This window comes from Leucopleurus acutus (assembly GCF_964270905.1).
Source record: "Leucopleurus acutus genome assembly, chromosome: 14".
In the NCBI taxonomy this organism is placed as follows: domain Eukaryota; kingdom Metazoa; phylum Chordata; class Mammalia; order Artiodactyla; family Delphinidae; genus Leucopleurus; species Leucopleurus acutus.
Window position 1 is genome coordinate 71,044,208 of NC_139156.1, and position 15,581 is coordinate 71,059,788.

The 15,581-nt window shown below is 39.2% G+C and overlaps 1 protein-coding gene across 1 annotated transcript in view; it reads left to right on the top strand.

Annotated features, from left to right (window-relative positions):
• TMEM26 (transmembrane protein 26) overlaps positions 1 to 15,581 on the top strand; it is a gene marked incomplete at its 5' end in the record, with an annotated part of 43,619 nt that overhangs the window by 4,181 nt on the left and 23,857 nt on the right. The window contains one exon of the mRNA XM_082854515.1: positions 14,424 to 14,502. Within this exon, the coding sequence (XP_082710641.1) occupies positions 14,424 to 14,502 (79 nt within the window). The remainder of the gene's footprint in view (positions 1 to 14,423; positions 14,503 to 15,581) is intronic.

Below are 15,581 nucleotides of genomic sequence, written 5' to 3' on the forward strand. Positions count from 1 at the left end.
GGCAGGAGAAGAGAATGAGAAGAAGAAGAAAGAGGAGAAGAGAAAGAAGAAGATTTGGAGGAAGAGGGACAACCCTCTCACACTGAAAATCAATCAATCAATCAATCAATCAAGGTCTGAACGGTGGACTAAACTCTGTTTACACATGAAGTGAAAATTTCTCTTCTGGAATATCGGATCCATGAAACTCCTTTAGACTGCTCTAGGCTAGTTTGAACATTGTTCTTTTTATTAAAATTTGCACCTGGCCCCAAATAAATCAAATCTCTAGAAATCATGGTGCAATAAACAGAGCTAGAGAGGAAAATGTGAAAAAAATTTCTTGAAACGCAGCAAACATATTACACTTGTCCAAAGAATGTTTCTTTAGCTATTCTTTGGATAGGAAAAATGGAACTAGAGCTGCTGAGCTCAGCTGTCCAGGGACAGGCAACATTACATCAACACTAAGAACTTGCCAGTTGGAGGAGCTTAATTTGTTAGAATCCTATAGAATAAAGAGGGTAAGCCAACGACACGTTCCTTGTTAAGTCCAACAAATGTGTGCTGGTGGAATTTGGCCCTTTTCCCCTAGTATTTATTAATTTCATCTGCTCTTCACTTACTTTTCATTAAGATGAAAATTGGTATCACTGCTTTATTTTTTCTTGATTTTGTTTTCTATTGTGTGGGCAACAATCCAAAGGGTCTGTGAATTACCATTTAGGTACAGTCAAACAGAAGATAAGATTTCCAGTTGCTTTCTAGCTAATACTGATAAAATATTCCTCAGGAAATAGAAAAACGATCAAGATTGTGACAAATTTGAAGCCTGTTCACTTAAAAGCAGGTGGTATCTGAGAATAAGTAGAAATCTAAGTTGAATTTATTGATAAAACTGTAGAATTGTAAGTACTGAGCTTTCTTCATCAAAGTTTCAAGAATACGAGGTAAATATCATTGAGTTAATAAAACAGCTCACTTATACGGTCACCTTTCTGCATTGTCTCTTTCCCTTCTCTTTTTTTTTTTTTTTTAAATAAATTAATTTATTTATTTTTGGCTGTGTTGCTACCCGCAGGCTTTCTCTAGTTGCGGCGAGCGGGGGCTACTCTTTGTTGCGGTGTGCGGGCTTCTCATTGCGGTGGCTTCCCTTGTTGCAGAGCACGGGCTCTAGGCGTGCAGGCTTCGGTAGTTGTGGCTCGCGGGCTTAGTTGCTCCGCGGCATGTGGGATCTTCCCAGAACAGGGCTTGAACCTGTGTCCCCTGCATTGGCAGGCGGATTCTTAACCACTTCACCACCAGGGAAGTCCCCTCCCTTCTCTTTTATTAGGTTGAATCAGACAACTACTTGTTGACCTGCCTACTAAGTAAACACGACACATGCTAGACACTGTGAAGAAACAGAAAACAGACATATTTGAGATTTTAAAATAAAATGTAGCATTTCAATGAAGTGTTCACATGTGTGGGAATAAGAATAATTGTGAATAGTTAGCATTTTGTGATGTTCGGGCTCTTTCAAGTGTTTACAGAACTTCCCACTTGACCCTGACAGCAGCTGTAGTTATTTTGTTTCTGTTTTCTCCCATTTTTAGGTGAGGAAGCTGAGGCACAGAGTTGTTAAACCATTTAAAGATCATTGAGCTGGTGACGGGGAAAGCAGGGATATTAGGACTCTAACAATTTAGAGGAGAAAAGGATGTGGGGAGGAGTGATGGGGCAGGGTAGGGACGTGGCCAGGGGATGGCGAGTAGGGAGGGAGAGGGGGCTTTACAGCATTTGAGCCGCAGCAGGAAAAGCAGATATGAGAGAGAAGAGTGCCAAGGCTGGGTAAGTAAAGGACATCCTGAGGGAGGTGAGCGTGGGGAAACGATAACAGATTTCTCTGGAGGAAACACAGAGCCTTATCATTCTTCATTCAGCAAAAATACCTGGAACATCTCAAGTGTGTTAGATGTTTTTCTTTTAGTGCCAAGAATACGGAGGTGAATAAAGCAGGTAAAATTCTGCCCTGAAAGAACTCGTATCTTAGTCAAGGGACTCAGAAAATAAAATAAATAATAAACAAATGTGCTGACGGGGAACTGGATAAAGGCAGTCAAAAGGTACAAACTTCCAGTTATAAGATAAATAAGTACGAGGGATGTAATGTACAACATGATTAATATAATTAACACTGCTGTATGTTACATATGGACGTTACTGAGAGTAAATCCTAAGACTTCTCATCACAAGGAAAAACTATTTCTTCCCATTTCTTTTATTTGTATCCGTATGAGATGGATGTTCACTAAACTTACTGTGACAATCATTTCATGATGTACGTAAGTCAAATCATTAATGCTGTACGACCTGAAACTCACACAGTGCTGTATGTCAGTTGCGCCTCAGTGAAACTGGAAGAAAAAAACCAGGTGTGCTGATAAGTAACAATAAGCAGGTAAACAAATGAGGGATCAGAACTATGAAGGCCTAAGTGGGATGGGTTTTAGAGGGATGGAGGCCCGGGGGAAGGTTCCACTGGGTGGAAAGAGAGATGTCTAGCTGGGGAGGCGACGTGTGAGCTGAGTCCATTAGAGAGAGAAGGAGCCAGGCAAGGGAAGAGCCAGGGAGACGATGAAAGAAGTGAGAGGAAGAAGAGCTATGCGTGCCTTGGGACACTTCCGACATCCTCCCAGAAGACAGAGAAATACTGACTTTCTCTTCTAGTCTTCATTGTCTCTTCTCCCCATGTCCCCTGCCTCCAAGTGAGAAATTCCTTCTAAATTTTATATTTGATCATATCTCATTTTAAAAAATTGAAGTATAGTTGATTTATGTTTTAGGCATACAGCAAAGTGATCCAGTTATATACACATACATACATACACACACATATATGTGTATATACATAGTCTTCTTCAGATTCTTTTCCATTATAGGTTATTACAAGATACTGAATAGAGTTCCCTGTGCTATACAGTAGGTCCTTGTTGTTTATCTATTTTATACACAGTAGTGTGTATCTGTTACCATATCTCATTTGAAACATCATGTGTTTGAAAATGTCTGGCTGGCCCCCAACTAAAAACAGGAAAGATAAATTAAACATCAAAAGAGATTCCATCCTAAATTGATTGCAAATTCAAACCAATTGTGTAAAAAACTCAGTGAAATCTGATTTGATTAATCAATTGTATTTAGACGGTTCAGCAGCGGAAATGAAAAACCTAGACTAGACAGGTATCCTATGAGGTCTGATCCTGAACAAGTTTGGAGCAGTGTAGAAGAGCTCTGTAGGATTATACTGCTGTAGTACTTGATAATATGTATCTTCCTCTACCCAAACTGCTTACAAAAACGCCACAGAGGACGTTGGGAAATAAAAGCACTCTTCTCCTGATCTTGTTGGGTATCAGAGAGGACGAAATGAAGGCATTTAGAAGGAGACCCTATGATTTCCATATGGCCAGGGTGGGCACCGGAAATTCTCCCAGGAGATAAACTGTTTCTCTTCTTGTTCACATTTGCTGTCCAGATTTCCTGATATCTCTCCTTAACTTTTTAGTTATTCCAATAATACTTTCCACTGTGCATTGGACTTAACAGCACTGCCTGCAGTGTACATCCAGAGCTTTATAATATTCATTATCTTCACATGTGTTTGTGTGTATGCGTTTTCTATCCTGAACCTTGAGCTCAAGGCAAAAGGGTGACTTACATTTGCATCCTTTTTGCAGGCATACACTGAATGTTACCAGCAAATGACTTTGTTTTTAGTGATCCGAGTCATGGTTTAGGAGGAAGAGTCTTAACCTATCTTGAGTTAGTACTATGCTTTGCTCCCAAGAAGAAGTCATATTTTCTTCCTTTATTTCACAATGAACTTGGGATCAAATCAATAATCATGGCTGCATTTAGAATGGGACCCCCAGGAAATTGAACCACTGAGTGATGCCCGTGTTTTTCTCCACCAGCATGTTCAAGTGAGACATTTAAAACTGCAAATTAAGGCTATAATATTTTGTAACTTCGTGTACTTGACTGGGAGAAAAACAAAGTACAAATTAGTGTGGGCGGCTCCCATGAGTCAGTGTATATGTGTATGTCCCTACTTCTAAATTTCAAGCATCTCTCCTTCTCATAGCAGCGACATTATTATGCATACAGCATCAGGGCGAATCTGAATAGCTTCACTTTTACAACAATGGAAAATTCACCTTTACATGGAGGTTTATTTTCCCCATGTGCATTTCCCTCCCTACTCCGGAAGTTCCTCTAAAGTACCAATATCAGGCGTGTTAGACCTGGAGTGCATAAATCATTTTGTTAAAGAAAACCCGTGGTTTTTAAAAAATAAAATAGTATTTTTTAATATGCAGGTATGAAAAAATGAACTTTCTTTGAAAGTCACGTTCAGGATTGTTAACAATCCACAATTTTAATGTAAAATGCCAAGGTGGGGCTGCTTTTGTTTATTTTTTCTGAATATAAACTTACCACCCATAGTTGTTCAGGGAGAGGGGTTATATTTTATCTTTGGGTTGTCTGACCTCCAAGAAGTAGCTGGTGTATGACTGACTTAATGTTGTATGCTTATTAGAATAAAAATTAGTAATTCTTAGAAAACAAAGAAGCCCTCTCTATGACGGATGCCTCTGACAGCCTCGGTTGGGTCCTACAAGAGTCCTTTGCTTTCTTATTTCCCTGACTGAGCCCCACACACCTATTTTATTAATAGGAATAGCCTCTTAATATATTGGCTGTGCCATTTTCTGACAGTCTGTTAATAATGGAGATGAGGAGGATGATGAAAGTGATGGTGATGATGCAGGTGGTAACAGTTATTGATTACTGAGTACTGACGATGCTCCTAGCCTGCTTTACATCCATTATCTCATGTGATCCTCACGACCACCCAATGAATTCGTTTTCATCTTTATTACTATTTTATGATGAGGACGCTGCCGCATAGCAAGGCTAGGTCACTTATCTAAGGTCACGACTAGTAATAATAAATCACAAAAACAATGCCTAGCATATGGTGAGCCCTCACTTTTATTGAGCCAGGCTTTTGCACTGAATGGATTACCTCCTTCACTCCTCACAATAGCCCTCGTGCTACTATTCTAGCTCCTACTTGCAAATGAGGAAGCCAAACTCAGAGAAGTATTCCCACGCTCGGATTAAACTCCATCAGCCTGTTTGTTGCGCTCTGCATTCGCTAACCAAACTGGGTTTTGCCTGTGGACAGTACAACTACGTATATTTTGGGGGTCAAGGATTCCCTACAGTAGAGAAAGGGTCAAAGTATTTCCTCTGTTTCAAAATTGGGTAGGTAAATCTCAGGTGACTTGCTAATGAGTACTAGGATGGTTTTGCTTAGAATGTACAAAATTTCAGACTCCACATGGCCACGGCTCAGAGACACTTGCACAAGCAGACCTCCCTGTAAAATCAAAGCAGATGCAAAAGAAGACAGAAGAGGGGAAAAATTCTAGAGCGTCTTCATTTTTGGTCCTGAAGTGAAGAACCAATCTCTTCCACAGAACAGAAATAAATACCATTGTCTTTTATAGAGTGAAATAAATTGAAGTGTTATATAAATAACATCCATAATGCATTTACTCCTCTGAGAGACCATTAAAATTCCTGTAGTCATTAGTGCTTAAGTTCGCTTGTTCATTAAACAATCATTTATTATAGTAGGTGCTATGATGGTGTTCTTGAAGGAATATAAAACATGCGCAGTTATATGAGGACAAGACAAAACAATACTCTGAGAACCAAATAATTTTCCACAAATTAAGTCCAAGAGTGCAGAAAGGCTTCAGAATAAAGATACGGTCTGCATGGTAGACTTGTTGGACATGGAAAATTTCTCAGGTATGTGCTTTATGTCCTAGCCTTTGAAGTGGCTGGTGGTTTTACAAGAGTGGAGAGAAGAGAGAAGGGCTTTTCAGGTTGAGGGAATATCATGATGGTAATACACAGGGTTTCAGCTGGAACCAGTTCATTTACGAAGATGTCACGATTTCCTTTGCCTCAGAAATTCTATGAGAAAAACAGTAATGTAGATCCTAAAAATCGATGCATATTTTGTCCCTAGAGCTCGCTTAGTCATCCTGAAGCATTTTGTTGAGGTTTGAACGTGAGCAACTTCAATTTTAATGGCGTTTGTTCTTGCTTTAGATATCATCTTGGAAATTCTTAAGTGAAGTATGTAATACTAATTTTGCTAGTGGTTGATAATATACTTTGAGAATGTTACCTTATTGAAAAAAACAATCAGTGACAATGAACAAAGAAAGTTATAATTAAAGGCCTAGTGTTCAGCTTCAGAAGTATTCTCCTTTTTACAAAACCTAGATGTGGGCATTCTTCAAGGGCTTTGGAAATCTAAAGAACGATTCCACTGTAATAGGCATTCCTAACCCATTTGAAGTTCCTCCCTGTCTCTTCTATTCTCGTTATTAGTCTGCTCCCCCATAAGATCCCGGACGAAACAAACCCATCATCTGATCTTGGTACCTATTGAAACATACACACTCCATATTCAATTTTCCATTGGTGGGGAGTTCTCACCAGCCTACGGCCATTTGGTTGCGGCCTCCCCTCCCCCTGCTCCTCCCTTATGGGCGGGCACCAGCAAAGGGCTCTAGGAGGGAGGTGATGACAGATTAGTGATTTCCCAGGCATTAGGGGGTCGTGTGTTCTAGAGGAGCACAGGGTGCATTTTGAGGGGTGGCAGAGAGGTAGGTGCTATCTGGAGGCTGTCGTATTGGACACCCTTACCCCCTGTGCTAACAGAAAGCCCTCCTGAGCAGCCCAGATGGAAACCGTGGCTGTTAAGGCCCACTTCAAGAAACCAGTCTACAAGTAAGGAGGCCAGACAGTCCTTAAGTTGTTAGACACGGTTTAGGGGCTCATGAAAGGATATCTTGACCTAGTTTCTTGATTTCCATGAAAATAAGCCTATTAATATAAAGTGCTCCAGAAATTTTGAAGACCCTCGAGGCTGTTTAACATGAGATTTTGAAACCTGGGTCTAGTATATCCTGACAACTCCATGCTGCCTTTGTAGAGTAGGAAATACTGAGCAGTGAAATATAAATAAAATCGCAGTTCGCATCGAAGTAATTTTGGAACATTATTTTTGCTCCATTTAAATATTATCTATCTTCAGATTTATGCATATAATTACAAGATTAGAATCCTCATTGTTTGCAGAGAGAAAAGCTGCACAGGGTAGTGGCTGATATTATGGTTAATTTTTCTTCTATTTGCCTACTTCCATTGTTGTATGTTTCTAAAGTGAATAAATGTTACTTTTCCAATAAGAAAACAATAATAAATATCATTTTGGGGAAGAGGAAAATGGAGTCCTAATTCTAGGCTAATGGTGAGTTGAAGTAGATATCCATTGCAGGGCTAAATTGCTAAATGTCATGACATAATCATTTTGTGAAAAACACTGTCATGTTGAAATGACAACTTCGTGTGACAAATGATACTTTATATTTGGATGAACTGAACTGAAAATAAAGCAATGAGTATAGCTCTTTAAGAGCTCAGAGCAGTGTCTAGCATGTAGGAAGACCTACAAACATATTAGTGAACAAATAAGTACGTAAACAAACAGAGAAAAACATCCTTTAATGTAAGGTGCTCCTGCTGTGTATTTAGAGAGAATTGGTGTGTTGGCTAAGGGCTGTGAAATAAAAAACAAACAAACAAATAAAAAAAAATTTCTGTGGAGAAAAATTATCTTCAGGAAGGCTGGAATTTAGAAAAACTAGCTGAGCAAAGGGAAAGCAATTTGGCATTAAAGTATTAATGCTGGGCATCTTCTATATTGTGATAGGGTAGTGATAGTTGGAACTGTAGTTAAGTCTGAGTTTCCAAGGATAGGTAGCTCATCAGTAATCAGGTATTATCAATTTTGTAAAAATATCCCACCTGGACATGTCTTATTCATTTAATCATATATTTATCAGTTTTTGTCAGTCTCTCAATAGTGTAACATAATTTTATAAACAAGCAACCAGAAACCTGATTTATTTCTGAGATGGCTAGACCCCTCTCTGGTATTAGTGCTTGTGGTTGGTATCTACTGACTTTTGATACAATTAAGACATGAAAACTGGAGTAAAATGATTTGTAGCCCCTAAGAAAGGGCATGCAATTTGGTTAATTACCCAGAAAAAGGTGGGATCAGGCTTAGTTTTTAATTTTTAGAATTCACATTCTCCTTGGTTCCAAAAATGAATCACTGACAATGAACTATCAAGAATATGACAAACCTTCAAAATAATAAGTAACAGCTAAATGTCATCTTGAAATATTAAAATCCTTCATAGTGGCAAAAAATACCAAATTTATACAAGAACGGAATAATTAGTTTCCTTCAGAAAAACTTCTGATAAGAATCAATTTATGATGATATTTCAAAAAGAGATTTCTAGTCAAACCAGCAACAGAGTGTCAAGAAAGTTGGAATTATAAATCAACTAGGACCTTATGAAATCACTGGCTATTTGGGGGAGCCCATCATGTGCCAAACACTGTGGAAGGAGCTGAGGGCATAATGTTGAGCAGACAAGACACAATTCTGTGCTTGTATTGGGCTGGCCAAAAAGTTCGTTCATTTAGTGACTACATTGTTCAATAAAGGTCTTCGTGAGAATGAAAAGCGTCCTTTTTTTGTACTTAAAACCGAACGAACTTTTTGGCCACTCCAATATTACTCAGAATTGCTGGGAGACAATTAGTGACCACAGGTACACATACACATATATACATATACAGAGTTATAAAATTTGAAACTGTATGGGGTGAAAGTGAAGAGTGTTATATATGGAACAAGTGTAACAAGGAGATCTAATTTAGGCTGGAAGGACAAGGAAAGCTTTTCTGTGGAGTCCTATAGAGCTGACATGAATTTTGAGAAGGAGATAATCAGGTGAAAAGTGAGGGAGAGAGGTATTTCGAGGGGGAGAAATACATGTGTGAAGGCCTGAGTTAGGAACTCACTCAGCTTTTTTTTCCAGAACTGAAAGAAAACACCATTATAGGAGCACAGTGAGCAAGAATGCAAGCAACAGAGACCAAGAGGTAGGCAGGGTGCTGATGGTACAGCATTTTATAAGTCGTGATGAGCAAAAAGCCCACGCCAACCATGACTGTGTGACAGTAACTGCCTTAACCGTGAACGTGAAGTTAGACATAGTGATGTCCACAGCACTGCAAACAACTTCCCTGGATTCAGGGAGTCTCAAATAGGTTTGGTTTTGAGAACCATAGTTGAAAAATGGGATTGATTTCAAGTTATTTGAAGAAACAATCTTCTAACCAGGTATTCTGTGGGTCTGCTTTAAGTGTAGGTGCTGAATATGTGGCCATGAGTGTATCTGCAGAGCTGAGCCTGGGTAAGGCAGCAACTCACATGTATTGAGCACATACAGTATCAAGCTCATAACACTGTCTTATTTAATCCTCACAACCACCCTATGAGGTGGATATTATTATACCCATTTCCATAGACAAGGAGATTGAGTCTCAGGAAAGGTAGCGACTTTCTAAAGATGAATGAATAGCAGAGGCAAGATTCAAGTTTGGGTCTCTCAAGTTCATGAAAATGCTACCACAGTGTCACAGTTCCTCAAGGGACACAACAAGAGGAGCATACTTGTTACCAGACCCGCTGAAATGGGAAGAAAATGTCCTCGTAGATGCCAGCAGCCTCCATTCACTTCATTTGCTCAATCCTCCCTTTATTTATAAATTCAGGCATTCAAGCATTGAAGTATTTGCTTAATAAACATTAATTAAAGACTTAAAAAGACACCTGAGACCACTGAGGAGGGGAAAAAATGAAGGAGAGGGAAGAGGGAAGGGACATAAAGATATATATGACTCAGGATCTGTCTTCAAGGAACTTAGGAAAGCGAAGTCATATATACACATAACAAGAAAACAGTGGAGAATGTGTTGGGTCACAAGAAAAGTACAAGTTAAGATTAACTGCTGCCATTAATTCCTATATTGCAAAATACAGGAAGGACGTCGATGGGTAGATGTAAGAGGAGGGCTTTCCAAAACAGGCAGTCATAATTTGAAGGGACGTTTGCTCCAAAAACCATGTCAGAGCCTCTCTTCTCAGATGGACCAAGCTGAAGGGGCAATAGAGCCCTTTGCTCTTAACAGGGACCCATGGTCCAATAAAACATATGTGACATATGGTTGAAATGTCTTCTTCATGTCCCAAATAAAACCTATCATACATGTTTTAATACTTCTCTAGATTATAGAGACTTATTTTCTCCATAATTAAAAGAAAAAAGAAATTTCAGTTGTACAACTACCATAGCCTGCTACTGGAGGGGGGGAGGGGGAGGGGAAGGGGGAGGGGCAGGGGAGGGGGAGGGGGAGGGGGAGGGGAGGGGAAGGGGGAGGGGGGAGGGAGAAAGTAGGGAAGGAAGCTCCTGATTCTCATTTGCTATTGACCACTTTGCAGACTAGGCATTTCGTTGGTAATTCTACCTGGAAGCCTTTGGAAATTCCAGCAAATCCTCTTAGGTGTAGGGTTAAGAGGGTGGGAAATAGGGGGAGAAAGACTATGGACTCATACACTCTTGAGCTGAATATGATTAATTCTCCGGGGGTTAAATGTGATTCCCTCTTCCCACCCCCTTTCACTTACATCAGATAGGTCTGACGAAGAGGGGCTGAAGTGAGGGAAACTTTCTAAAACATTTTGTTTTGTTTCATTTTAAATACACAGCAGGTTGAAACTACTGAGTTGCTCAGCTTGATAGAATGTGGTAAAGGAAGAGGAAGGGGAAGGGGAGATAAGATTAGATAATGGAGGCTTTGAATATCAGAGAGAGAATTTAGATTTTCTGTAGTAAGCAGCACAGAAAATCCTGGATTTGGAAGTTTTTTGTTTTCTAATATAACTAGATTCCTAATTAGAGGGAATATGTTGAACCAGGATAGTATTTTTTTTCCAGTTATAGAAATAAATCTTATGCATAGAAGATGTTAAGGGTTATTGTTCTTTTTTATTCTTAACCTCTTTCAAGAGCTATGTTATGTTCAGTCTAGAGTCTCCCTAGATTATTATTGTAACAGTATTGTTAGGGGAGTTAATCCCAAAATTAATTCCAAGAGAGTCAACAAAACTGCAGTCCAGCCAACATTTGATGTATCCAAACAGACATTTACATATTCCCTCTGACTGTCCCTCCAACCAGAATTCATTTCCTTTCCCACTTTCACAAAGGAAATATTCTCTCCTGATGTTTCCCTTGATATGGAAGGTCAAAGAATTAAGTGTTCCTTCTCTTTTTGAAAGCATGTTCAACATGGGGGCTTTTGATATCTTGCTGCAGCCCAGCCATCGTCTAAATCAGATTTTAATAATATCATGACCCATACCCCTTTGTTTCAAAATTATTTTTTGCAGGAACTCAAAGGTAGGGTAGTGTCCATTTAAATACTGATTTTTTTTAACATCTTTATTGGAGTATAATTGCTTTACAATGGTGTGTTAGTTTCTGCTTTATAACAAAAGTAAATCAGCTATACATATTAAATACTGATTTTTTTTTAAAAGACTCTCTTTCTTTTACCCTTTCTCCCTTCTTCTCCTCAGAAGCTGAAAGGAGATATTAATGAAAGGGTTAACAGCCTTTAAAAAGTCCATTCTAAAAATTTTCCTGCATTTAGGTTTGCTCACTTCTTCCCCCACTGGATTATAACAGTATGAATTTAGTAGCATTTCATCTCAAACAATTCTATTTTTGAGCAATTAACATTTCTATTTTTCAGGTCACTTTAAACCATCACATATGTGTACTAAAAGTATTTTAATAAAATTATATTGACTTACAATTTTGACTTTAAGATGATTCATAAAGCAAGATTCCAATCTAAATTAAATGAAATTGGAAGAAATAAATTTGGAAAGTATGTAATTTTCATCTTCTTTCAAATTTTTAAGGACATGTTTTCATTGCACAATGTCCCATAATTATATGAGTAGTAGCTACTTGTTATTGAATGCCCAACTCTGCCAGGCGCTGCTTTATAGAAAGTACAGTTGACCCCTGAACAGTATGGGTTGGAACTGTGCAAGTACACTTATATACATATTATTTTCAAGAAATACATACTATAGTACTACATGTCCCATGTTGTTTGAATCTGTGGATGTGGAACTGTGGATACAGAGGACCGACTACAGAGTTATATGTGGATTTTCAACTATGCAGAAGGTCAGTGATCGTAACCTCCACGTTGTTTAAGGGTCAACTGTATAATAAAAATTCCTGTGAGATAAATGTGACAGCTACGGACTGAACTGTGTTCTCCCCAAATTCATATGTTGAAGCCCTAACCCCCAATGTAACTGTATTTAGAGACAGAGCTTTTAGGAAGTCAGTAAGGTTAAATGAGGTTCATAAGGGTAGGGTTCTAAAATAATAAGATTAGTGGCCTCATAAGAAGAGAAGAGAGGGCCTTCCCTGGTGGTGCAGTGATTAAGGATCCACCTGCCAATACAGGGGACACAGGTTCGAGCCCTGGTCCGGAAAGATCCCACATGCCACAATACAGGTGACACGGGTTCAAGCCCTGGTCCGGGAAGATCCCACATGCCACGGAGGAACTAAGTTGGTGCACCATAACTACTGAGCCTGGGCTCTAGAGCCCACGAGCCACAACTACTGAGCCCACACGCCACAACTACTGAAGCCCACACTCCTATAGCCCATGCTCTGCAATAAGAGAAGCCACTGCCATGAGAAGCCTGCGCACCGAAATGAAGAGTGGACCCTGCTCATAGCAACTAGAGAAAGCCTGCATGCAGCAACGAAGACCCAATGCAGCCAAAAGATAAATTAAAAAAAAAAAAAAGGGGCTTCCCTGGTGGCGCAGTGGTTGGGAGTCCGCCTGCCAATGCAGGGGACACGGGTTCGTGCCCTGGTCCGGGAAGATCCCACATGCCGCGGAGCGGCTGGGCCTGTGAGCCATGGCCGCTGAGCCTGCGCGTCCGGAGCCTGTGCTCCGCAACAGGAGAGGCCACAGCAGTGAGAGGCCCGCGTGACACAAAAAAAAAAAAAAAAAAAAAAAAAAAAGAAAGAGAGAGAGAGAGAAATCTCTTTCTGTCCTTGTGATGTGTATGCACACTTAGGAAAGGACATGTGAGGATCTTGAACTTCTGATCTCCAGAACTGTGAGAAAATAAATTTCTGTTGTTGAAGGCATGCAGTCTGTGGTATTTTGTTATGGCAGCCTAAGCTAGTATATGACTGTTCCCATTTTGTGGATTAGGAAGCAAACAGAGGTCAGTGGCAACACTAACATTTGAACCTGATGTGTCTGACTACAAACAAAAGCACTCTCTTTGAATTGCCCCCGGAATTTTGAGTCTGAAAATAATTAATATAGATAGCTCTTTAAAAAAATACCAAAGCCTTCATCTGTTGTTTGTTGGTATAGGCATACCTTGGAGATACTGCAGGTTCAGTTCCAGACCACTGCAATAAAGCAAGTCACATGAATTTTTTGGTTTCCCGGTGCATTTAAAAGTTATGTTTACACTATACTGTAGTCTTTTAAGTGTGCATTGTTTTAAAAATCAATGCACATACCCTTAATTTAAAAATGCTCCATTGTTAAAAAATGCGGACTACCATCTGAGCCTTCAGTGAGTCTTGGAAGTAACATCAATGATCACTGATCACACATCAGCATAACAAATATAATAATAATGAAAAAGTTTGAAATATGTGACACAGAGACACAAAATGAGCAAATACTGTTGGAGAAATTGCGCTGATAGACAGACTTCCTTCACGCAGAGTAGCCAGCAACCTTCACTTTGTAAAAAATACAGTATCTGTGAAGTGCAATAAAGCAAAGCGTAATAAAATGAGATGTGCCTGTATTTTTGTTTGTACCAGGTTTAGCAGAAACACACAAAGCCAGTTGATTTCCTTCAGTACATATCATCTGATTTTTTTGTCTTTTTGTACGTTACTATTTGAGCTCTCAGAATTTCAGGTTAATGTTGAAAAATGTAGCCAATCTTTCTGAAAGTACAATGTTCAAAAATCCAAGATTTACTATTTCTGTATTTGCTTTTTGTAAAATGTATTAAATACAAAATATACAGTTTTGTGCCTGAAACTAATTGGCAGTACCCCATTAAACTATATTAAAATTAACATCTATTAATTGGATTAGAAATTCAGTAAGAATGACAGCTGCTAGTGCCTTTTACAGTTACTTTGTTTCTCTGTAATCCATATGGCAGGAATCACATAATGCTTTTTCCCCCTTAGAAAGAAACACTTGAGATAAAATGATCTGACTCAGTGTGGTCAGGGTATGTGCACTTGTTTTCTTTTAAAAAAATTTTGTAAAAGCTGAGCTATCTTTTTTTTCCTCTTTCACAGGTTTTCACCAGCCATATTTTTATATCTCATTAGCATTGTTCCATCATTATGGCTTCTTGAAATGCACCATGAGACCCAGGTATGTCCTTTTGGAAAGTAGGGAAGTGGAATACTCAGCAATAAACTACATTCATATTATAATCCAATTTCTGTCAGAAATGCACTTTTCTAAGGAACTGGAGTTATCAAGATTTGAATAAGTAAGAGGCCTCAGCGAAAAGGAAGTGAATCCATGATCTGTAAAACCCCATGAAAATGTTGCATTCATTTAAGATTTAAGACTACATCATTCATTAACAATTTGGGTTAGAGATCTTGTTCTTAAGACTTCCCCTCCAATATGCTACAGTTTACATGGGGATATGCAATTCTGGTTTTAACCCTTGCCGCTTCAACGAGTTGTGCTAAGAACTGTGCTAAGAAAGAATTGTGCTAAGAACTGTGCTAAGAACTGTGCTAAGAATTGTGCTAAGAACGGGCAGGGCTCAGTCATCTAGCATCCTATAAAATGACATTTTTAGGGACAACAGAAACAAAAAAGAAACCCCATCATCTGTACTCAGCTATACAAATACAATCAAACTTGGAGGGGCTATTTGAAGTAGTCTGTCTTAAAATACAGGCTTTGCAGGTTACAGGAGATTCACTTTTGAGGGTCCTATGAACTGTCTCAGTAAAATAGGAATTTTACCCTAGGGACCCGAAATAAGGGTAAAGGAGAGGAGCCAGGGGACCCACCGTCAGGAAGGGTGGGCTCTCTGTTTTAAGACCACACTGACCCAGAAAACAAACAGTGGGTTCCAATAAGAGTCCCTAATCCATATTAGGGAGATACAGAGGGAGGTACTGATTTTTAAGTGAGTTGCTTCTTGCCTGGGCAACCCTAGGTAGCAGGCTCTAGGCTGGATTCGGTCATTGATTGTTGTAAATGCTCCTGTACAACACTGGGGGTGCCAGTTGGCGAAGTCCATCAGACTGCAGCCTGGACATCACATCTTCAGGGTGCAGGTTACAGGTTCATATGTTTTACGGTAGTTATAATATTATTTTAGGACATTTACTGGTAAAATCTGTGAGACTGTTTCACAGATTTCTTTGCTACAGTTGGTCATTTTATAGCAAAGTTAAGCCTCTTATATATGTTTCAGATATTCAAAC